Here is a 26388-nt window from a genome sequence, read left to right as displayed (position 1 = left end):
TTCAATGTAGCGTATAGCTAAAACACATATAAGAGGTGTTAAAGAGATTTCTTTTCACAGCCACTTACTCACGACGGACACACGAGCAACAAAGTTGATGTTCATCTTTCCTCTTAGTCTTTGTGAATCAAAGAAAGCTTTTCAAATACAAGAATAAAACAAAAAAGGACCTTCAGTCTTCTAAACCCTAATCTCAGAACATATTTGATCTGAATTGTGAAAATTGAGTAAGTAACTTAAAATTTCCATTTCCATTTTGAAGACGAGCTATTTATATCCTTGTTGATCTGCAGTGTGTCCAAAATTATGATCTGTCCTGGAATTAATTTGCTGAAAGATATGAAACATGGTGACATTTTGGCTATATTGTGTAAGCAAATACAACAAACCTATGTTCTCCCGAGCCATACACTGGTTCATTCAGGTTTTTAAGCTCCTCTGCTAATGCAAGATTACCATTGTGCGCTTGAGTTGAAAAGGCACGGCTCCATAAACCATGTGGGGGTGTGTGAGGCCAGCTACTCCTTATTTATCAGCAGTGACACTATCAGCAGTGCCTTGTGAGAAGAGAGCCAGTCATTCAGAACAGTGGGGCCACCTTGGCTGTCAAAGCAGGATTTAAGCTACATTTCCCATGGTTGCCATGGCGACTGTGGGAAGTGAGTTAAGGAGAGGGTTTCGGAGCAGTGGTGTCACACCAGTGGGTATTACCATAGTGGGTTGCGCAGTGATCAGCAGAGAATTACTGGCTCGTGATCAAACGATTTTTTTTTTTGTACCCAATGAAATGGCCTTTTCTGTGATGGCAGAGTTGTTATTTTTATGTCTGAATTATTAGATTAATATATCTCTCTTTTTCTTTTCTTTCTAGGGCACAATGTGGTTAAATGGAACAGGAACGAGTAGACCGTGAGGATTCTCTAGCCCTTGCCCCTGAGTCCCAACCGTCTGAGAGGGTGTCGGACCTCACTGAGGCAATCCTGGGCCGTTGGCTCTAAAATGTCCCTAAGTGGTGGCACTGCAGGCGGGAAAGGTGTGGACTCTAATGCGGTGGACACTTACGATAGCGGGGATGAGTGGGATATCGGTGTTGGAAATCTGATTATTGACCTAGACGCGGACTTAGAGAAGGACAAACTTGAGATGTCTGGCACCAAGGACGGCATGGCGGCACCACCCAGTGCAGTGGCAGCGTTGCCGGACAACATCAGGTTTGTTAGTCCAGTGTCTGGCTCTCAAGGCAAGGAAAGCAAATCCAAATACAAGCGCAGCAAGAACTCTAAAGACAATAGTAGCAAAGCTTCAGCTGGAGATGGGGGCAAGAAAGAAGCTACAGGACGGACTCAAGCGGAGCCAACGGGCGTAGCAGCGAGTGCAGGAGCTGCTGGCAACAATTCCACCTCTGGGAAGAACGTTGAAAAAGGGGGCAAAGCCTCCAGAGGTGTTCTGAGTGGTAAAAAAGAGAAAGAAGGGGCTAGTGGGAAAGGTAAGAAGGACAAAACAGACGGAGCCCCAGTCGTGGCAATCGCTGCTGCGGAGAAGGATGTTGTGTCTCAAGCCCAGGTTGCTTTGGGGAATAGCCGTAACGCGTCCTTTGAGAACACGCAATCAACAGACTTGGCAGATGCCAATCAAATGGGGAATATTGCACTTGAACCTGTAGGGATAGTACCAGCATTGACCGCAAAAACTGAACCAGAGGAGGTGGAAAATGGTAGTAGTGAATGCAAGACGTTAAAGAAGGTGAAAAATGAAAAGGTAAGTTTTTCTTTCTTTCTTTCTTTCTTTCTTTCGATGCTGCATAGATTTGTTTGGTGTTGCGTTATATTTGTCTTTGTCAACGGCAGTTATTAAATCCAGGTTTTATAGGGACAATTGTAAAGTAACTGTTGATGTAGTTCATATAAAGTTGATATGCATCTTGAAATACGTTGTAGTTATTTAGGGAAGTCGTCTTTTATAACATATACCCAGATATAAACTATTTACAAACATACTGTACTACTATTTGTGGAACTTGAACTCTAAATAAACGAAAATATGCTAGCTAGCTTGCTTGCATCTTTTGGAGGTAGCTGCAAAAGTGATATTGTGCCCTGAACTCAATTGTTGAAATGTGTTGGCAACAACTCTGTTATCTTTTATTTTTCAGAAGCAACAATTATACAACTGTGGAGTTGCATTTTTGCAAAATTGTGGTAAACGTAACACAATACTGGACGGGAGCGTTGGCAGGACATACCTGCCAACACTCCCGTTTTTCCCGAGTTTCTCCTGTTTTTCTCCCGTTTTTTAGCCCTATCTCCCGGACCTCTCCCGGTTTGTTATTTCTCCCGGGAAACTCCCGTAATTTGCATGGCCAAAACTCCTTTATAAATAATCGGACCAATATGTTGGTCTAATGTCGACCAGTTGTCAGATCTTGTATAAAACGCATCCTATTCACACAATCCACACACCATATACAATTTTCAACCTGTTTGTCACCTCAACCAGTTACGCAGTTTATCTCTGCGCAAGCTTCGCGGAAAATTCAGAGTCAAACCCTGAAAGCGAGCCGATAAAAAATGGCACTGTTCCCGCAACGAAATCGAAATATAGCTGTAAATTTCAACAGCGTTGGGCGCAAGAATTTACATGCATCTTATCTAGTCATATCGACAATCTCCACACTTTTTGTAAGGTGTGTCACGTTGATTTTAATGTAGCGCACGGTGGGAAATATGACATTACCCAGCACATTAAAACACAGCGGCACTATTGCGCAGAAGAGGCACATAAGGGCACACAGGCGATTTCATCCTTCATCACGAAAGGACAGACAGAAGCAGAAAACGTGATGCAAGCTGAACTCACTTAACACTAACACTTACAGTACACTTAACAGTAACAGGAAATGTTTTTTTTTTTTTTCCCTTTCTTGACCACAGAGGCTTGATTCATTATAAAAGGAAGTACCTTCGTGTTTTAAAAAAAAATGCTGTATGCCATGTTAAAAATGAATACCAGCCATCATCATTTGCTATTAACCATGAAAGTGTTATGTGCTGTTCACGGGCCAGTAAAACCAAGTACTAATGTCAGACAAGATTTGAATAGACATTGTCAGCCATATACCTCACATTACGCCTGTGAAGAGTGTCTCATCGTGTTCCACTTTTATTTTCTTCACACAATTTCTACACTGACATCATCTTAAAAGAACAATATAAAGATCCGCGTAGCTATTCACCCCCACTTATCTTGTTCACTCATAGAGTGGATCTATCGCTATGTCTATTGTGTGCCTCATCGCGGCCTTTTCATGCTCTGGCAGTATAAAAGACAGCAGAGCAGGGAGGTGCTGAGGACTGTTTTTGTCTGTCATCGTGTTCCATTCTTAATCCCACAAGCCCCAGCAATGCCTGGTGGAGCCCTGTGTGGGGGAGGGAGCTGGTGCAAAGCACGCCTTCGTCGTTTTTCCTGCTGCTGCTCTGAAAGTGGCGTGGGGGATGGGCTGCAAGGAAGCCTGTTTGATTCCTTAAATCCAGGACACCCAGTCATGAACACAGGCTGTAGCGTCTCCTTGGGCTGACTGCTGTGAAAGGAAATCTCTGGAAAGTCTTTGTTAGCGTAATGTATTTAGAATGCAAAGTCTTCAGAGGGAGAACCCCATGAATTGGGTTTCAACACTGAATAAAGGAGAGAGGTCACAACCGCTTTCAAATATCGAGCTGGTGAAAGGTATCCTTGAAAATTGTGATGGGAGAAAGAGGATGTAATTATATTTCCGGACACATCAATTTTGCCTTGAAGAGCAGATTTCTAGTTTGGCCAACCCAGTTAATGGCTATGAGTTAATGCGTTTTGATGAATAGAGAACTAGTAGTAAAAGAACTGGATACCATCTTTTAAGAAGATGCCCGTTCATTCTATTTGAAGGGTTCTCACGGTGCATACCCCAACAAAGGCTAATACTGATAGACTGGGGGCTTGGGAGAACCCATTTGACAGGAGGCTTGGTATGAGTGACAAGTGTTGGTTAACATTTAAAATGTACATTACAATTAGCTAGCATACATAATGTATATCACGTGCCCTTCAGACTAATACCGCGCTGGCTCTGTAATAGATATTCCTTGTGGCAGCAGTTAAAGCAAAAGCTACTGCAAATGACAGAAGTAAGTTTCACAGCCATGTGGACTGACAGAACAGCACCGATCCCACCCTGACCTCCACCACAACATCCAGCCAGAAACATAATCTCCATGCCTAAAAGGAGCATTTCACACGACTGTGTTTTGGCACAGATGTTGCAGCAGAATCCTATTTCTTCATCGCACACTAGCCACAGCAACTAGCGTTCAGTGTCCTCAGGCAAGACTTTCTTTTTGGCAGCCTGCACAAACTGTAAAATTGACACTAAATCTGATGAAAAAGGAATGTTTGAAAAGGACTACTGACCTGACTCACAACTTTGCTACATAAAAAATGTACAATGTACATTCCGAAAATAATTCATCATGCATGGTGATTTGACAGCATTATATCAGGTAATATGAAACTTTTATCTATCCCCTAGCTGTTTTAAATGTTTGATTTGCTGTAGATATTAGGAGTAGGTAAATGAAATAATAAAACGCAGCATTATTTAAGAAAACAATTTATTGTTGGGAAGTAGATTTGGAAATTTGTCAGCCTCATTACAACTTGACTGTTGATTTAAAAGAACTAGCTGTCCCACGCCCAGTGTAATCAAAGCACCAGTATGTGTTTAAGTACGTGTCTCACTAGCAGTCTTGTTCTCCATGGTAGAGGTGTAATAGTGAAGCTACATTGTGTCCTAAGTTAAAGCTCCCCAAAGCATTGGCTCTCAGATGCTGAATAAATCATCTTTACTTCCTTCGTACAAGTGCTAACCACCTCTGAGTGTGTCCCACTCTCCCACCTCTCATTATACAAATCTAGAGGAGTAAGGCATTCGTTAGCTGCCTCGATGTGCCATTGGCCTTGATGAATGGAGCAGCTCTCATGGAAAATTACATTGGCGGTGTTACTTTGAAAAGTGGGGAGAGAGAGAAAGGAAAGGCAGCACTTGAATAAAAGAACACAGCCACCGCTTTGCATTGCTGCTGATGTCCAGCTCGGGTAGTGGAGGGATCTCATGAGAGCTAGCTTGAGTTTTTTTTTTTTTTCTTCTCTTTGCCTCTCTGTGCCTGGCTGACTGTTGCTATTGTGTTACAGCTCATTCCTTTTAAGTAGTGCCAGCCAGGGCTTTTAAAGGCTCTGGAAGAGAAGAGAGACTGACTTATTTTAAGAAGGGGAGTAAATTACATCAAGAAGCTCGCTACAGAATGAGGCTGTTAGCTTACCTGTTTGTGTTCTAGTGAAGCAGATAAGCAGAGTTGTTGCTTTATTAACAGGCTGACAGTACTGAAGTACTCGATCAAATATGGTAGATCTCCTTTACATCCTGCACAAACACGTATCGTGAGCATTTAGATTTACAATATTTGCAGACTTTAGTGATGTATTAAGCTGCCAGTTTACTCTGTCAGAACTGCTTGTTGGACGGTCACATAGCTAAGGAAATCTGCTCCCCACACGCCTTTACAACGTCGGATTAGGAGAGGCTTTGTCTGATCATTTCAAGTCAGGGTTTGAACTTCTCTCTCTAGCTCTATGAATTACTCAATTTGTTAGTTTTTAATCACGGCCTTCCTTGAATCATACATTTGCACAACAGAGTTTTGGACAAATAACAAAACGTATTCATCTGATCACTGTTCAATTCCACAGAATGTTGATCAATGATAGGATTGAATTATCTGCCAGCAGTTAAATTTCAGTTGTGATTTCCGTGTTGATGCCTCTTCCTGTTTGAAGCATTCTCCCTCGGGGAGTACTACTACAGGAAGAAAACATTTGACACTAATTGTTTTCCAACTCTGCCATTAGCAGCTGCCTTCACAATATAATGTGAACTGGTTTGAGCTTGTAGTCAAAACAACACACTAGACTACTGTACATAACGTAGGAAAGTAAAATGAAATCAAGGACATTAATAACAGATATGTTGAACATTTTGTTCTTTTAAATTACTGAACAGCTGCTAGAATGGATATAAAAAAAAGTTGGGCTGACGGTGAGCGTCTGTGTATCACGCACCATCGCTACTCGTGGACCCTAGTCGGCTGTAGTCTTTGCGGTGTGTTTAAGTTCAGCGTTTTGGCAACACGAGGACACGTGTTGTAACGCCACCATTGTCCTTTCGTCACCACTAGTTCCTTGCCGTCTGTCTGGTGTGTCGGGGCCTTAAGACGCATACCATGCATACCACATTTTCGCGGTTTACAGTGTCCTCTCCCGTACCGACATGCCATTGCAAATCAAAACAGCCAGTAGAATCAGTATTTCAAAATGGCTTGTGTAATCACATGATGGTGTGTCAGTTTCATTAAGCATTCAATATTTGAACCTTCAAACCTTTCATAAATTATGAAACCCTAGAAATCCATATCAGAAAATCATTGTAGCCTAAGCCAGATTCCCCACAGCCCCACACAGCAGGCCACCGATACAGATATTGAATGAGCCAATAGAACAAGAATGCCCAAAAAGTTTATAGATGTGTTGCTCAGGAAATCCTTGTCGAGGAAAAACCACAGGCTTTTTGTTTGGAAATATTTAATAATGTCTTTCCAGTCATAAACACTGCTGCCTGTAGTCACCTTGACCTCAGTGGATGTTTAGCTTGATTTGTTTCCCATCTCACCGCTTCCTGAAGGCTTTTGGGATTTGTTGTCACTTTTGATTTTGAGTGTAAAGTAAGCTTGCTTTTACCACAAGTGCAATCTGGAATAATGAAAACTTTGACAAAAAAAGTTGTGGTTGGAATGAGTGCAACTGGTCTTAGTAGTGAAAGGATCACATTCTGCAATGACAGACAGTCTTAAACGAATACTGTTTTTATATCATGAATGACAACTTTCCCCAAAGCTAATCAAGCTGCATATAAACGTTAAAGGACAATTCCGGCGCAAAAATGTTATAAGTTATGTTATATGTTATATATAATGTCTATGTTAATAACATATATGTACCGAGTCGACCGTTCTCTGGGATATGTTTTCATGCTAATTGAATGCGTCTCTAGCTTGAAACAAGCTAGCGCAATTCACTGATTAGCTTATAATGCTAGTCTTCGGGGCAGAGGTAAAGTAAAAAGAAAGCTATTTCTATACCACTAACAAGGCTCAAAATAGCACCACACTTCCACGGTAGCATAATGAGGGTCCCTACATGTAAACCGAAGCATTGAGAACTTTGTAAGTGTACTGTAAAGTTCTCAATACTTAAGCTTGTTTCAAGCTAGAGACACATTCGATTAGCATGAAAACATATCCCAGAGAACGGTCGACTCGGTACACATATGTTATTAACTCCTAGGTTCATTTTGCGCCGGAATTGTCCTTTAAGAGTCCGTGCTGGGAGTGTTTTTATTAGGATAGCTTGATTATTCAATGGGTAATAGCACTCTGTGACTCCCACTTTCAAGTATTTTGCTTTCATTAGGTTATCTTACTCATAATCTTTAAGCTATCTCTTTTTAGATTTCTTTCATCGCTATAATTGTATTAGTGTGTTTTGTGTTTTTATAGATTTTGATCTCTGAGAAGTAATTTTTTAATGGTTCTGTTTTATCAGTTTTAAACATCGTTTGTGAAGTGTATCAGAGCTCAGAAGCCTTTGCCTTGAAACGTACTGTAACACAAATAGAGACCCTAGATTTAATTTTTGTGAATGCCTTTCTTTCCAATTAATCAAAAATATGTAAATATGAGATCTCCAGAATATGGGGGAGGGGGAGGGGGGTCATGTCTGCAGTGTGTAGAAGTGTCTGGCATTTAGCCCCTTGAAACTTGGTAATAGTTTTATTTTAACATCGGTATTATTTTAGAAACTTAATTTTACCTTTTGTCTTTTAATGAAAAAGAAGGTAATGTATTGCAGAACTTCATTAAGAATTGATGTGATGGTTTTATCTACAGGGACACAAAACAATGTTGGTCTACTTTTGCGAAAAGCAATCACAGATCTGTCAGACAAAGCCCCTGTCATGCTTTGTCTTTCCCTCCCCGTCTTTCTCTCTCCTAAGCTTTCCACGAGGTGTGTTGCTGCGTCTGGATCAGCTTGCTATGAGGGGAGGCATGTGAGGGGGGAAGGGAGAGCAAAGGCTTGTACCACTAATTCAGCTCATGAAAGACTTATGCAGCAAGAGCAGCTGTCTTCCATTGTCAGGCTGCAAATTTCCAGTGTGCCTCATTTCGCCTCTCAATGCGTGAGTAGCAATAGAGCCAGGGAGGAAACAAACCAGAATAAGAAGGGGAAAACAAGCGAGAGCCAAATATCAAGACTTTCGATGTAGGCCTTGTTATGTTTTTTTCTATTTAAACCCATAGTGGGTGTGCGGTTGGACCATAGTCTAATAATAAACCATGAGCCTATTCAGACCCAGTGTTGCAGTATGCAGATAGATAAAAAAAAGGGCTCTGCTGTGGTGAGAAGGGAGAGAGAGAGGGCATATGAGGGGTAAGAGGAGGAGGAGGAGGTGGTGGTGAGGGTAAAGAACGGCCTGGGATTAGCAGTGGAGGGAGGGAGGGTTGAACAGTGTTATGAATGGATAGAGTCTTTAACCCCCCCCAACACACTGAATAGTTTGTCACAGGCTGCTGCGGCTGTATGTGGAATGAGAGGAGCTGGCTGAGAGCTCTTGGATTCCTGAATCCTTGAGGCATGTGGTCTGATTAGCAGAACAAAACCCACACAGTGGGGAGGAGCAGACGTGGCTTTTCCCCCCTCTCAAATGGAATTTTCTACCAGCGAGGGAAGAGGGGGCTGAAAGTTTGTACTGTCTTGCTACGGTTGTAAAAGAGTTAACAGACTATGTTTGGGGATTCCTCATTTGTTTTCTGAAGGCTTTGTTTCGGCACTATTGTTTTGGCCACATTCTTTGGCGGTTAAATCTGAACGTTTTCTGCACATGTTGTAAATAATTATCAATATAAATCGACACAGGTTTGACCATGAAACACTGGATGAGAAAACATTTGCAGTCCAAGAGCTTAAGAGCTTGTGAAAGGTTTTTAGTTCAACAAAGAGGAAGTTAACAGCAAGGCAGTGTTTGAGCAAGAGTGATTAAAGAGAGGATTACGTTTCTTGCCCTCCCCCCTAATACTTTTCTAAGGGGATTGTTTGCAGCCAGTTTGTTGTCAAATGGAACAAGTTCGGAAAATCCCCATTGCTTGTTATCAAAGAGTATTTATTTCCTCTGAAGTATAATGTTCCTAAAATGTGTCCTGTTCACCACTTTGTCTTTTGGTTGTCCTGCATCAAGTTCAATATGGAATTTGCATTTTGAAACCTCATGTTTTATCACCAACTTTCAGAAGGTCAACATCCTGCAGTTCCCCGAACTTGACAGTCTCTGGAACCAGTCCTGGAATGTTCTAGCTTGATGAAGCTGCGACATCTTGGGACTCTCTCTAGTCAATGAAATGTCACCGGTACATAGCCGCCACCAGAGCGTTGCTAAGTTCTATCAGCCGCATTTTAAAATGTAATATGTAAAAGCAATGACAATAGACAAAGAAATGTGTTTTTTTTTTTAGTTGCTTGCCCATTCTCTCGTTATGCATAATGGTCCATCATGCTTTTTTTTTGTATAGCTTTAAATAAAAATAATGGCTACAATTATTTTCATTATCGATTAATCTGCCAATTATTTTCAGTTTTAAGTTATCGATTCATTGCTTGGTCTATAAAGCGTCAGAAAACGGTGAAAAATGCCCATTACATTTTCCTATAGCAAAAGTTGATATCATGTCCAAAACCCTAAAATATTCAACTTACTCTAATGTAAGACCAATGTAAGATATTCAAGAACCTGAAACCATGAAATGTTTCGCATTTTTGCTTGATGAATTATCAACCATTAAAGCTATAGTGCGTAGTTTGTCACCCCCATGAGGAATTCTAAGTAATGACAATAAAACTGTCTGTGCATCCACATGACACAAGCCCTCCGTGATCGCGCACCCCCCACCCCTCCTCCACGCAGTTGCTAGTAGCTAAGGAGGACACGGAGGATTAAAAAAACATGGACTCTTCAGAAGAGGTAATTATCTTCACTCGATTTTCTGCACGCGAAAGTCGCCGGACGACACAATCTTCTGAACATAGCCATACTGAGAAATACAGAGAGAGTTGTGTGGAGCTTTGTAGCAACTCATTTGGCAATGGCTTGAATGTAATGGACGTTCATTAATATCAACAAGTTACTCACTAAAGCTTTAAAATAGTTGCCGCTTAATTATCTTAAACTAAACGATTAGTCAACTAATCTAAATAAAAATACCAACTCTGCAGTGGTTTAAGTTAGGTAGCAATGGACAAATGCTTACTTTACTTGTGTTTGGGTGGGGTGGGAAATAAAGATTGAGATTACGTCTGATCCACAACATAGCTTTTGAATTTGTGTTTTCTGCAAACAAACGGCATCTTTTAATATGCTCATATGCACACGTTTGCACACACTACCTTAAGCTAACATCAAGTCTAGATGGGACGATATACTCAGTCCAGGAAGTAATTTCTTTGCATACCAAAAGACATAAGCATACCAAGCTTGTCTTTATGGACTAGTCAGATTCTTAACTCAGTTCTGTGTACCAGCTCCCACTGTGTGATTATCTATAATTGGCCTAAAAATACCACTTCACTGGTTGTATAGCCTTTTGGGAAAACAAGTACACAAATGTGTGTGGCTTGTTTGGCTGTTTCAGTTTTGGGTACTTGCGATGTAGTTTCATTAGAACAACCTAAAAAAACCTAGAAAAACCCTAGCGAAGGTAAAGTGACCTCAGTGTTTTCTGAATAAAGTAAGGAGAGGATGATAAGTTTATTTTTTGGGGAAACTGAAAGATTTGGACTACAAATAATACAAGTGTTGTCTACAGTTTTACAAACCCTATTGTTTAACCTCATTAAAATAAAGTTTCTTAGGACTTTGGTATGATAAAACCATATGTTATACACACGTTTATCCCCTAGGTATAAGACATGTTTATGTTATTACAGTCACTGTCTCTTTTTAGTGTCAACTCCTGTTACACACAGCTAGGCTTCTAGTCATTTTGCCCTCAGTTAAACCCCCACAGAGGTAGACAACTGAGCAAACAGACATAATGGCTAATCCATTTTCTTATCTGTCAGATGGGGTTGTTTGTGTGTGGGGGGGGGGGGGGGTTATTTTCTGGTTGAAAAGGTTCTCTGGATCCCTCTTGTTACATGTATCATGGTTGTTGAAAGGGCTTGTCTGCTGAAAATAGAGCAGCGGTCCACATTTCAGCAATAGAAATTGGAGAAGCAAGTCAGGTCATGTGCGTGCCCTCCTCTGTGCTCCGTGTGAGAGGTCAGCTTCGAGAGCAAAGCTTTCATACGAGCGTTTCTCTAATCTAGTGAATACCGTGCCCATTTTGAGCATAATTGAATATCATAAATTTAAACATAAATAGCTGCTTTTATTGTATCGTTTGATAAGTATGCATTTGAGTTTTGGTGTGTTGTGTCTGTGCATGCATGCTTCCCAGCTTGGAAGTACAGCTCTGAGATGAAAGGATTTTCTTTCCTATTCTAATCCGCACAGACAGCTAGGCCCCTGTGACTATTCCCGCCCCCTTCTCTCCACTCATCTCTTTGAATGCAGGGCCTTTTTAATTTACCCTAAAAAGGGTTTCAAAAGGGGATTATACCACTGATAGAAATTAAAGGGAGAACACGTCCGTCCTTTGGGACCAATGTCAAACATTCATGAGTCGATAGATGATTGCATCGTGCACAACATAGGACTGAATTCGGAGCAGTTTGCATTTCGCAGGGCTCTTTTTTTTCAATACCAACCGTCTAATTTAATGGTTTATTAATGGTATTTCTAAGAGGTTATTAATGTTAATCTTTACTAGTTGTTACTGAAAAGATTTGTCGATCCACGAAATGCAGACACCAAGGTTTAAGCAAGATATTACCAATACTTTATTAATGTGAGGGAAAGAATATAGAAACAGTCCTTTGTTCAAGGCTTATTCCTTTTGTTCAGCAGTATTTGCCTTAGATCAGGGGTCTTAAACATTTTTTAGGCCAAGGACCCCTCAGCTGAAAAAGAGAGCAGAGACCAGAGAGCAGTATCTGTGGATGGCTACCTTATCTATAGGCCAGTAAGCCTATCATCAATGTTGTGTAAATCAAAAAATGTATCTTTGCAAATATTATGTAGGATTCATGTCGATGTATATGTTCAGACATATTTTATTATATATATATATATATACCTTAGATTTACGTATTTGGCAAAGCATGATTTTCATGAGAGTTTTACACCGAAGCCGATGATGTTAAACATGTTGGGGAAAGAGATGTTTGAGAATGAGGTGAAGCATTGGACTGACCTAGGCTTCAGTCCAACCACTTAACGCTTCATCACCACTGAATCCCTTAAATCCTCACCCCCAATCTAATACTCTGAGAAATAGATAAATACATAAACTATGAATGCATTAAAGTGTTGGATTGTACCGTTTTGCTGCCCTAAATGAAGTTTTGCTTTGCGTCCAAGTCCTTTCAAAATCGATGAAATGGAGCTATTTGACTTTGTCATCAAGGAGTAGGGCTGCACAATTCTTGATCAAATGATTTTTCTAAGAATTGAGATTCAATTCTCTCACGATCCTCAGGGAAAGCATTTATTTTCTTCTGTAACCAAAACAAATGATTACTATTTGCAGTGATTGCCTTTCTTGCCTGTAAGTGTCCTACAAAGAAACAAAGCAAGCATTTAGACTTACGTTTATTGAACAACATTTATTAAAAATACAAACACGGTCAACAACCTACAGCCACATAACACAAACAATTGATATACCCATTTATCCATCCACATCCCCATCAGCTCACAGCAGTACAAATGGTTTCTGGGAGTTGGAGGAAATAAGGTAAAAAAGGTTGCGCGTCTGCGTGACCAAAGCCAATCAGATAACGTGATGGAAGTAGCCTCCCGTAACAGTTTTAATTTCCACACGCAGCAGTAGAGTTGAGAAGATGGATTGTTTCATACTAAATGTAAGTCTGATAACACTTGCTATCAAGTTAGGACAGTTTTAAATAATTTGCGCCAAAGTTTGAATAACAAAGGGCAATTGACACCATACAAAATGGAGCCATATGCATTAATGTGTTACTTTTGCTAATAAATGTGTTCATTCATTGACTACACAATACGCAATCTGATATTGTGTTTTTACAGCCTACATTAGGCAACACACATCGACATACATGCCCTGCATGCCCGTTTGCTAAAATGTTGGCGACAGTCAAGTTTAGCCGTCGACTCCATCTCTCTTTGTTAACGTAATAACAGAACGAAGCCTGGGCTATTTAGTTTAACATACATTTACAGTAACGTTAGTGCTTGGTGCACGTTAGAAAAAGCTACAGGCTAGGCTTGTGTCCAGCTCCCACGTTACCACAACAAAAGATTGGACACGATTTGTGGTGACCCAGCCTGACCTCACAGATAGCTTTGTGACTAATTTGATTGGTTGAGTGTTAGTAAAGTGGTAGGTCCAGGAACAGTCCGTCAGCCTTGAAGTACATTTGTGCGTTCTGCAACAGAGACAAATTATGATTGCTCATTCTAAATATGCAACTCAGTATCAATTCTAAATATGCAACTCAAATATGGCAGAATTGGTGTCCTTGAGAAATTAGATTGCGTACATGCCTGAATCGAAATCACAATCTTCTAACGATTAATTGTGCAGCCCTATCAAGCAGTCGCTCACTGTTTACATGCCCATTTTAAATGTATGCAGATGGCAGAGGCCAAACTTGGCCCATTAAGGGGTGAGAGTATTAAAACAACTATATAAAGAGTTATGATGTAGTTATTGTCAGCAGAACGACCATATAAACCAGACCTGCACTGCTCTGCAGATGACTCTGCCAAACATTAACTTCAAAGTCCATGTTGAGTTTAGAAAATATTTAGTGCCAAAGAAAACCTTCATTGTTATAATAGACCTTGTCCCCCATCCAGTCTACACTGTGTGTGAAGCTATTTATGGACTAAATGTTAAAAAATTGGAATTGACATTTTGGACCTGATCTGCAACTTTACCCTTTTATTCCTCCTCTTTGTGCAGCAAATAAAGTCTTCTTAATACTGCATACTTTGGATCCCTGTGTCTTATAGATTATCTGTACTGGCATGATTTACTACATTAAAAGCCTTAAATGCCATCAGTGATAAATGTAAGTTGTCCTCTGCTTATACCGCTCCTAAAAAATTGGTTGTGTGCCAACGACTTTCATAGTCTCCAGTGTATGTGCAGGTTTGATTTTCTCGTGCCGTTTCTTTTCCTTAAACAAGAGTACCACATGCATCAAAGTCACCCCTGCCACAGCAGAGTCCTCTTGTGAATGCTGATATGCTCAATGGAGACTGCATCAGTGTCCTTGAATACAGAAGCGTTGCATTATCTGTTGTAGGCAGAGAAAAGACTCCTGTCAAAACATAGTTCATCCTATAAAATGCATTTCTTTTCTCCACTTCCTCTTCCAGACCCTTTTTGGTCAGCACTCTTTGTCAGTTGTTTTTTAGTTACTGCAGTTACAGGTAAGGTTGTAATTAGTGTAGTACTGCTGGAAATAATTAAGAGAAGAAAACCCATTAAGAATCCAGGATATTACTCTTTATCAGAATGCCCATTGGCCGACACCTTAGCAAGTATTATTATTCCTGGGGTCAACACTTACATTCATACTGAAAGGCATTTTATTTCCCCCAGTACACCCAAAATTAATGTCTTTTGTATGAGGAGAAAACCAGTCATGCAACCATCCTGGCCATCTCTTAGCAATGGTTGAGTTGGAGGATAAAGTGATTGTTGTGTGATCATTTTAAAGAGTCGTGGAGATCCTGCTTTATAGTATTAACCTTTTTGTGCAGTGTTGGCATCTGCTAAGCCTTCAAACTCTTGGCTGCATCACTCAAACTGGCTTTCCAGAGCCATGTCGTGCAAAGTGATCACTGTTCATCTACAGAGTTTCTACAGTGTTCAATAAAAAACCAAGACAAAGATAAATATAAAGATGTTCCTGTTTCAAATTACTGCTCTTATAATGCTTATAATTTATACTTTCTGTATCTGCGTGGCCTGAAGGTACATGAGACGTAAATGCTGGATGGCACACACTGAAAACCATGTTTGTACACATCTGTGTATGCAAACACACAATGTGTAGTATAAGCAGAACTGTGGAGCAGATGCCGGCAGTTTTGGACTGTGTCTGCACCTTTTGGGTGCCCTTGTTGCAGCTGTGAAATAATTTTTGAAATGTAAACAAATTATGTACAAGGGTTACTGTGTTCGTCTTAGTACTTCACCGGTGCACAGATGGGCTGAGGGGTTGATGGCCTGGCATGTTAAGAATGATTTCCCTCTAACTTGATATGCAGGTCAAGCTTCCAGAACTAGTGATCCATGTACTGTAGTTGTTTTCCTACTGATATTACTTTTCAGCCTCCACCCAAATATTGGACAATTACCAAAGTATGCACTGTTTTCCTAGTATAGTTAAAATAGTCCTGCATGTGTTTCTTTCCATACACCTTACTATTTCCAAATATACCAAACGGACTTCAGGGAGCTTGTGTAGCAACAAGAGGAGGAGGATGTGTGGGGGGGGATCAATAAAGGTGAAGTTATTATGGAAATGAGCTCCTGTTTGTAGTGGAGGCTGGGGAGTTGTTTAGTCCTTGGCGATGAGCTGAGCTCGCACATTCAATTATGTTTCGTAAGTGGGGCTGTGCGGTCCATCTGGACAACTAAATTATATTTAATCATATCCATTAGGTTTATGTATCCCTTGAAGAGTGAGACATTTTGCTGTTAAATCCAGTCGCTTAAGTCATATGTCACAATTATTGTGGTCTTTTTAATTGTTAATATAGCTGAGAATATTACTCCTTAGGTCCAGGCAATTTGGTTATTGCTAAATAATGTGACTTTGAATTTATATACCTTAAAAAATATATGACGATTTGATCCTGTGCTGCATGACCTTCAGACTATACTTCCCCTTTATTATCATCTGGGGCTTTGTCCTGATCTAGTTAAGATGAATGTCAAATTTGTCACCTCAATGTGTCCACTTGCTTTTTGCATACCACATTCATACACTAGTACATTGTATTAGATGTGCAGTTGTCAGCTGCAGGGATTGATTGTTCCCTAGTGGAAGTCAAGTAAATTCCTCATGAGTCGTCAACTGAGCTTTTTGTAGATTTTCTGTTATATACTCTGAGTTTAATTATTTATTACTGTCTCATCTCAAAGTATTGGGTATGAATTATTAAGACCCAAAGAAGCAAGGTGTTGGAAGTAAATGTACTTGGAAAAACCTTAAAATAAAAGCCAAAATATAGCATGAAAAATATTGTTTGGCCTGTTCTGTGGCTTAACTAATATTGAAAATAAGTCATAGACTAGACAAACACTTTACATCTTAAAAATTATAACTACATATATAAATATTTGAAAATACACAAGTCATGCTACCTTAAAAGGCAGGCATGTATCTTTCACTAACAATACATAACTCTGACTGGCTCTTAAGTCCCCAGGATAAATAAAGATGTAGGTATCATCTGTGTTCATGGATAGCAGCAGGGAGGGGAGGGGAGGTGGGCTACAATGACTGCACTGACTGTTTATTTTTTATCAGGGCATTAGCAGATTAGGCACTCAAACTAACAAGGTCATCAAACTCTGTCGGCTGAGAGCTGCAGACCTCTGCTGAGAGAGAGAGAATATTGATGTGATATAGTGGGTTTCACTTTACTGCCTCGACATCACCTCAGCCTGACTTATTAGTGCTTTTAATGATCTGAAGGGCACCGAGATATAGTTTCTTTAGAGATTCCCTACGAGCAGCTGCAGTTTGCCGGCTTACTGTATTGTGCTGATACGTCGCCACAACCTTTTGCTTGAGCAAGTGTCTTTGGGACATTTCAATCTGCTTTTGTTGTAATGCCAAAGTGCATCTACTAAGTAGTTTCAAGCAGCTTTTAGATTGATTTGATACTTGCTGAAGTAGATTTATTTCCAGGTCAGCCTGTTTTGGCATGCTGGGTGCTTCTCACTTAACTCCCAGGATTATACTCAAGTCAGCTCCAGACTATAATTAGCAAAACAAGTCATAGACGTGCCGTATGGATCAGAAAATAAACTGCGGTGTAACTTACCCTGCTACGCTCTTTAGCTTCCCCTCTCACCAGTGAGAGTGTTGAAATGTCATGAGGTGCGAGCTGCAGCATTCATTGCCACAAGGTGTTTTAAGGTGTAAAAGTCTATAGGGCTTTGAGGATGCAGTGCAGGAACTGCCAGCACTCTGTAATGGTGCACATCAGCGTCCATTAGGATAGACATGGCTCAATAGGAGCTCTGTGAGACAGCCAGCAGTTGAGGTCGATCAGAGTAGCAATCCCTAGTTAAAGTAGCAGCATGAGGGACAGCGCAGTGAGTGCAGCTCAAGCAGTTATCTGCGGAAGAGAGCACAGTGACCTCCTCCACATGTACAGATGCATATTTGTACTCCTACAGCCCTGGCCTTAACCTCTGCACCTTTATCACCTGCTTATCTGAACAGCTGAAACCTCTGCTGCATTCTTTCTAAGTTGACAAGCCTGGGATGGATTTTGGAAGCTAATCAAGGGATTCCAACTGATTTGGATTCCAATTTTATTAGTGTCTAATTGTTTACAGTTGGCCATATTGCCAAATTCAACTTTATATATCATCCAATACTGTAATTTTCATGTTGCACAAGTTCCCGCGGTCTGGCACCCACATCAAAAGTGACAAGTCTATGTGGTGCTAAGTATAATATTCATTGTTTTCTGTTTGTTTGTGTCAGCCGAAGTAACCCAAAACAATAGAAAGTAACTTGGCATAAAGTGTGGTTATTGATGTGTGGTTTTTGGATTGTCTTTCTAATGTTTGGAGAAGGCACCACCCACAGAAAGAGCGTCAACACAAGGGAAACAGACTAACGGAGAACATCTATTTATAGTTTGAGGTTAGGTGCTCTGGGGAAATCTCACAGCCTGAATAACAACTTGTTTTCCTTGAATAGTATGTCTTTTGTTTCTTAGCCGATAAGGTTCCTGGATAGTATGTCTAGGAGCATTTATTTTTGCTCGACTGCTTTAGGCTTTTTGAATTCAGGAAGGTAGGTACCTGAAACTGGATTTTGGTCACAGCTGTCAACATTAGGGTGAACTGTAAGCATGAAGTATGCCTCACAGGGAGCTCGGTTTTTTTCCAACATGATCTCAAAGCCTTGGCCAAAGCGTCAGACATGGAAGACGTCGGAGAGTGAATCATTGGTATTTGGGTGGGAATCTAGGTGGCTGAGCTGTTGACGACAGCCTCTCAGTTTGTTGTCAGTTTTCTCTTTGCTGTGAGATAAGGTTTATGACTATGGAGAGGGCTGGCGAGAGAGAAATCCTTGTAGGCTCAGCTGAGTTTATCTGGATTTCTTGCCCCGGCACAGCCTCTCTCTCCCCGTCGGACGCAAGTGGGTGACCTTGACAAGAATGTGGCTTACTGTTGTAATAGATACTGTTGTTGTCAACTGACCTATGGTCAGGCTGGGAGGATGAGAAATGGGAGAAAGGGAAAAGGCAAGAGAATCGCCAATAGAGCTCAGCAGAATCAGGATCTAGATAGGATTGAGTTCACTACCCACTAACAGTGAAACTAACAATTAGTCCATCAACAGAAAATGAATTGACAACTATTTTGATAATCACAGAATCGTTTTTTTGTCATTTTATGAGGAAAAAATGACAAAGAAATTCTGGTTCCAGCTGCTGAAATGTGAGCTTTTGCTTTGTCATACATGGTAGTAATCTACATATCTTTGGGTTTATGTCTGGTAGTCGGACAAAACACGACATTTCAAGATGTCACCTTGGGCTGTGCGAAATGATGACAGGCATTTTATACATTTTACAGACAAAACAATTAATAGCTTAATTTAAGTAACCGTAACAGGCAGATCAATCGATAAGGAAAATAATCGTTAGTTGCAGCCCTTCTTGCCAGTATTCAATGTTGCAATTAACTTAAGTTGCGTTACTGTGTGTGTGTGTGTGTGTGTGTGTGTGTGTGTGTGTGTGTGTGTGTACACATTGTGTTGCCAAGAACATTCAGCCACTAACCACTAACTGTCAAACCACAGACAATCTTCTAAACCAACCAGGCATAAAGAATAGTTTTCAGAATCAGAGGTTTTATTGCCACAATAAGTACAGTTATGTGGAATTTGCCTCTGTGAAAGGTGCATACATAAACAAACATTAAACATGAATATGAAATACACAATAAATACAGAAACATAAATAAGAAAAGTGAGAGTTGAGTGCAAAATTAGTAAATGTTGTTCCTGTTAATAAAGTACAGATACAGTACATGCAGACACTTCCTCAGGAAGGCTTTCAACATGTTTTATTAGCAGTAAACACAAGGGATGTTCAGGTTGCCCTGCTGCTACGTGGATATCTTTCAGTCCGTATGTAACCCCCACCCCAGCGCACTTCTAACCCAACCCTCCGCCCTGTCATCAAACAAACAATACCAGGCGTAGGCTGAAGGCAGCCGGCTGAGCCCGGGAGAGGGGAAAGGAAGGAATTAGGTTGACAAGGTCAAGCTGAAACAAGACAAGAGAAAAGTGTACCAAACCACCTGCTGTGTGTTCGCCAGTCAACCAACCAGGCACCCGGCTTACCTGCCAGATTCTCGTGAGATAAGCAGGTGCAAATGATGTCAACTTTTCTTAGGAAGGAATTTAGGTAACGTTTCTGATTTCTCATTTGTTTTAAGAACTGCCATTGCCATAATGACGAGAGGAAAGGTTTAGTTAGGCCCACACGATGTACTGAGGAGTTAACTTTTTTTTTTTGTAGTTGTCTTTTCAACTGTCAATAAACAAGCAAGAGTGTTCAATAGGTTGGTTAGTTTCATAAGCTTATGGTTGAATAGAATAACAATTGGCAACATTGGAGCGCCTTATAGCCGAATAGTTACAGCAAATGCCAATTATTCAGCCTTCTCAGGGTGGACAAGCATTTAGCTCACCGTCACAGCGTTGCTAGCGTGGCCGTCGACTCTTAGACCTAATTCAATATGTGAAGGGGGAGCTCTCAAGCTAAACCGGGGTGATAAGTTGCTCTTTAATTTATAATCATTTTTATAATACACTGGAAAAAGCATTTAAAGCAAATTCTGGTTTTAGTTTGATTGCTTAAATCTGGAGATGCCGCGACTTTGCAGCACTGCAGTGACTACGTGCATTCAGACAGCCAGAAAGGTTGTAAACTGACCTCACGGGTCTTCCCAAATGTTTGTCTAGTTAAACTTTTGCACTTCCATTGTAGTAGGAAAAGGAGAGGAGTTTTTCTTCTTTGGGACTTTGCTTTACCGGCAAATTAGGCCACTGCTTCCTAAGTGAGCAAATCGGTAAGCTCCACTTATCTTGGCTCAGTCCTCCACCCTGCAGTCCCTTGTGCCTTCTGTCTTTTTATATCACTTTGACTTCCCGTCTTGTTGCTGGTAGCTGCAGGAGCAGTCTCTTGACTAATGTATGTTGTCCTTTCGTGAGGGAGTACATGCTGTATGTCTCCACAGGTAAAGCCTCTCATGCTGTCTGAAGAGGTTTTTCTTTGACAAAGCTTTGTGTACTTTTTTTGCCGTCGGTATAATCAAAGGCCTTGGTTAAACAGTAGCTCTGATGAATGTGTCACACCAAGAAGATGTTAAATTTGATTGCTACGGAAATTTACAGCAAACGGGAAGCATTAGCCGTCTTTCTAACAGTTAAGCTGTAATTCACAGCTGTTGCTAAAGGCTGCAAGATGAAAGTTTACTCAGTGCGGCGTGTGAAGCTCTTAAAGACGTTTTTTTTTTATGTTTATGTCTCGACTTTCACTGCTCTATTTCCAAGTTTGTGTTGCATCATAAAAATGAGCTGTAATGTTGATTGCCATAATGGGTCAGAATTTCCTGGAGGCATTTAGAAAATTACATGTTGTGCAAAGGTTAAAATAGTTTTAGGCTTTTAAGTTAAAATACAAAATGTGTTTTACATTAATTCAAACTTCATTCTAACTCCCCAAGTCTATTATATAAAAACAAAATGTGGCATTTACATGCATCATACAGGCATCGGCCTGTAATGTTAAAGGAACACGCCGACTTATTGGGACTTTAGCTTATTCACCGTATCCCCCAGAGTTAGATAAGTTCATACATACCCTTCTCATCTCCGTGCGTGTCATAACTCTGTAACTGTCTGACGCACCCACCGCTAGCCTAGCTTAGCACAGATCCTGGCTGTAACCAGCTCCATCTAGCCTACTGCTCCCAATAAGTGACAAAATAACGCCAACATTTTCCTATTTACATGTTGTGATTTGTATAGTCACAGCGTGTACAAATAACAAGGTCACATGAGACACCGCCATCTTCTAACCGTATACATACTGGGAACTATATTCTCAGAAGGCGAAGCACTGCTACTTGGGCGGAGTGATTAGCGCAACACCTGAAAAGCACCGTTGTCACTCTCTGCTCCTCACCACGGGGCTTCGTGTTCCTTAATTAAAGAGTCCTATGGCAATCAGCTTTTCTTTTTTTTTTTTTTTTTTTTTAAGACAATAACAGTGAGATCCTGGCACACTTATTTTGGCTCCAGAGAGATTGTAGGTTATGGGTGACCAACTTCATCACAGCTTAGTTTTCTATCTGTATTATTTATGTGTGTTTATGTTTTCCTGGAAGCACAATTAGCTAAGCATGAGAAGAGTTGCCTAGAAACGGAGTGCTTTTTGCCAGCTGGTGGTCTACAATAGATGTCAGGTGTTCCTGTTTTCTCTTTCAGTTTCTGTGATTACTCTGAGCTTCAAAGAGAATGCCAGTGTAGTAAAGGGAATTAGGCCAGTGCGCAGTGTTTGAAAACAATCGGATAGGCTTTCACCACTTGAATCCAGCCACTTTATGTCTCCTTTTTTTCTGTCTCCTGGCTGATTTTAGTAGTTAAATTAAACCAGGCTCATGCATTTGCTTTCAGTTGTAGCTTAATGCTAATAACCATGTTACTTCAAAAAGATGGCTCACTTTAAAAGCTGATTGTATGCTGATAATCAGACTCTGCATTGCCGTTGTCTGGATTGGTTAGAACTAGGGCTGTCAAAATAACGCGTTAATTTCGATTAATTAATCTGAGAAAAAATAACGCGTTCAAAAAAATAACACAGATTAATCCATTCCATATTGACCTTTGACCCGGAGCCGTTATAGCCACCATTCGACTGTAAAATGAAGGAGGGAGACGAGAATGCGCTGCTTGGATCATTGATTGGAACATTTACTTTTAAAAATCTTCTTCCTGAATAGGGTTGGGTACTGAAATCCGGTGCTAATACGGCACAGGTGCCTTAACGACCTGTATCTACCGGACCGAATAGCAACGCCGATTTTGGCGCCTCATTCTGGTGCCACTGATATGCCTGCACTGCTCTCTGATGCTCTAAAACAGACGTTACAGGCAACAGAAACATCGCTGCACGTGACGCTAGTTAACACTATACTCAACAGCAGCTAACGTTAGCCTACAGCTAGCTAGTAGCTGGATTAAACACTGTTAAAATGCTGACAGCTAACGCTAAACGGTGTAAAGTTTGACTGTATTTCACTGTAGAGGATTCCAACACCGGGATGTAACAGTCTGCAGCTGCCGTTGTCGGAAAAACACAGACGGTGCGTTCAATGAAAATGGTAATCTACAGCCTCGTGGTGCATTCAAAGTTATTGTGAAATGTCCTTTCCCATCTGGTGGTTGTTTTTGTCGTTCAACAGCAATTTACTAGTGAAATAAGGCACCAGTACTGTTTTAAAAGTACCGCTTTAGCACCGGTATCGGAAAAAAAACAACGATACCCAACCCTATTCCTGAAGCAATTTTGAATTTATTTCCTCAGCATATTAGGTCATATTGTTGATTGTTATGGCCATTATTTGAACAGTGAAAATAATAATAATAATAATAATAATAATAATAATAATAAAAAGAGTTTTTTAACTTTGTCACTAATGCTGATTATTCATTGATTCATTTAAATTGAAATATTGAAAATACTTTCACAGCAAAAATTATGTATCCGATTAATTTAGATTAATTAATCACAGAGTATGTAATTAATTAGATTACATTTTTTTAATCGATTGACAGCTCTAGTTAGAACTTAAATTCATTATGTGGATTCAACAACGTAGTACAGATTACAAGTCCCCACATTGTTTCTATGACAGCCAAATAAAGGAGCCCTTTTTTCTTCGTTTCTTCACTGGGTGTCATGCGGTGCTGAAAGAGGCACCTACTGAAGTCAGCAAGAAGTGTAATCTCCACCGACCTTTGACCTCAGTAACTCACCAAAGATGTTCACAGGGTTTGCCCCCAGTGTCAAAACGAATTACATAATTGAAGCGGGAACACTCAACTCAGCCAACTAATGGCACTTCAGCAAGGACTCCTTTTTAGTTAATAATGGCCCATATGTCAGGGAGAATTACATTTTCTCTTTTCAAGACAGATGTTTCTCACTTTTGATGTTGGAAACGGTGTTGAATTTCCCAGGCTTTATCAGGCTTGAAAGTCTATGCTGTTCAATGGTTAAACAATCAACAGGGGCCAATTTAGATCAACTATAGTCTCTTCAGACTGTGGTTGGGAAACTTTAAATACGTCAGAATATTATTATTGATTAGATTTCCATTCAGGTTGTTACAATTCAATTGAAACCCTTTTTCCATAACCCATTTTCAGACTTTATTTCAGTTTGACAGCATTCAGAGTAGCATATAAATTCATATGTCAATCATGACAACAATTCAGATGAATGGGCACCACTTTACTTTGAGTCCCATATTTAGAATTCATAAGCAGTATATAAACATTTAATTAATGGTTTACAGCACACCATAATGTACTTAGGGCAGATATAAGTGTTTATTGTATTTGTCAACTCCTCCTGTGGGCATCCATACGTGGAGGCTGGTGTATAAATAGATAACGAATGACAATATAGTATAACACTATTGTAATAATATACGATATGTCTTCATAGGCGATGTTATAACTGTTGATAAATACTGTACATTAATAAACACTTGAAAATGTCCTTATAGCTTTGTACAACTATATAATGGTGTTTTAAACCATTTATCAAATGTAGAGCTGCAAAGATGAATCGATTAATCGATTAGTTGTCAACTATTAAATTAATCGCCAACGGTTTTGATAATCGATTAATCAGTTTGAGTCATTTTTTATAAAAAAAAAAAAAAAAAAAAAAAAAAAGAGTAAGATTTCTCTGATTCCAGCTTGTTAAATGTGAATATTTTCTAGTTTCTTCTCTCCTCTGTGACAGTAAACTGAATATCTTTGAGTTGTGGACAAAACAAGATATTTGAGGACGTCATCTTGGGCTTTGGGAACACTGATCCACATTTTTCACCATGATTTGACATTTTATAGATCAAACAACTAATCGATTAATCGAGAAAATAATCAACGGATTAATCGACTATGAAAATAATCGTTAGTTGCAGCCCTAATCAAATATTTATTCTGCATATAAATAAACGATTATTTTCATTGTCGATTAATCTGTCAGTTTATTTTCTTGATTAATCAATTAGTTGTTTGGTCTATAAAATGTCAGAAAATGTCAGTTTTTATCCACAACTACTATTCAGTTTACTGTCATAGAGGAGTGAAGAAACTAGAAAATATTCACATTTAAGAAGCTGGAATCAGAGAACGTATTACTTTTTATTATTTAAAAATAAAAACCCTGACTCAAACGATTAATCGATTATCCAAATAGTTGGCGATTAATTTAATAGTTGACTAATAACTAATCAATTAATTGTTGCAGCTCTACTTTTAAATTCTAAGTAGCGGCACAGCAAAGTGTAACATATAAATTGTCCTCATTTGTCGCTTCCTAATACAACAGAAGTAACAGGCAATTTGAATGAACCACATGCTCCATTCCCCTCCAGGTGGATTAACGTTACATATGTACGCTGTTATTGTTGTGGATTATGTAAATTTTGTCTTGTTGGCTTAATCTAAGTTATTTACCTAACGTTATTTTTCTCTGCTATTGAATACTGTAGCTGCTCTTTTGTACAATGCATGCTCTTCAATAGAAATAAATTACCCATAAAGCACTATTTTAAAGATAGAGAGACTGAGAAGATAAATCCACATCTGCGGTTAATCCAAATGCCTCAGTGTGCGTTATTTGATCTGACCTCTGGACCTATTCCCAACCCGGGTGAAATGCAGGTCTCGACTTTGGTAGGAAAAGGTTAGACAGACTCAAATCAGGCATGGATATCTCTCTTAATATTATTGCCATTTAAGCTGCATTTTGATCGAGAAATAAAGCACGAGTGGGCACACAACATCGGCTTGTGAGAAAGGGCAATTGCTTATGGTGCTTATTTTATAGCTACTAATGCAGAAAAAGCACCAGGAGGAAATGTGATTATATGGTTTAGCAGTGATGTGTATTGAACTACTGTTGCAGACATGATTCTCTGTGACCTGTAAAAGCAGTCTCATATGAAAGGGTAAACCATGACCATGAACAGGCCTTCATTATCCTGTGTCAAACATGAGGCTTGTGTACGACAGATCTGTTGTTAATATTGAATGTTGGAAACAATAATATCCGTATTAAACGTCACACCGTCGCATGATTTTGAATCCAGTGCATAGATCGTTTTTTAACACCACAATGGGTTTACCACTATGTTATGATCCATGATAACAACAATTAGGTGTTTGACTCCCTTAGATTTCCTTTTGTTTTCATCTTTTTTACTACCCAGTGTTTGTGATGCATGATCTTTCAAGATTTTTTTTATTTCCAGATCATTGTTTGTGATATTAATGGTCATTTTCCACATCTTCATTTTGTCAAGTTTAATAGTACTAAGAGTAGTGGAGTAAAAAACTAGTAGAGAAAAACAAAATAGCTGTTGAAACATTTCATTGGTTCTCAGAGTCAAGTTAAGGCACTTGTGACTTCAGTATGGTGCACAATAAAGCTGTCAATCTTTTTTATTTTTTGGAATTATATTCAAATATGTAATGCTCAAATTAATGCTCAAATTAGATTACCATTATTACTACCAGGCTTATGCATTGCCAATGGCA

General features: G+C 39.7%; 1 protein-coding gene across 4 annotated transcripts in view; it reads left to right on the top strand.

The window, feature by feature from the left end:
• The window catches only part of LOC116043400 (zinc finger protein 609-like), a 78776-nt gene that overhangs the window by 25157 nt on the left and 27231 nt on the right, over positions 1-26388 (top strand). For all 4 annotated transcript variants that reach the window (XM_031290032.2, XM_031290031.2, XM_031290030.2 and 1 more), the window contains exon 2: positions 872-1758. In XM_031290032.2, the coding sequence (XP_031145892.1) occupies positions 1000-1758 (759 nt within the window). In that variant the 5' untranslated portion in view covers positions 872-999. The remainder of the gene's footprint in view (positions 1-871; positions 1759-26388) is intronic.

The sequence above is a fragment of the Sander lucioperca genome, chromosome 3 (assembly GCF_008315115.2).
Source record: "Sander lucioperca isolate FBNREF2018 chromosome 3, SLUC_FBN_1.2, whole genome shotgun sequence".
In the NCBI taxonomy this organism is placed as follows: domain Eukaryota; kingdom Metazoa; phylum Chordata; class Actinopteri; order Perciformes; family Percidae; genus Sander; species Sander lucioperca.
Note: the sequence above shows the minus strand (reverse complement) of the source record. Positions and strands in the feature narration are given on the sequence as shown.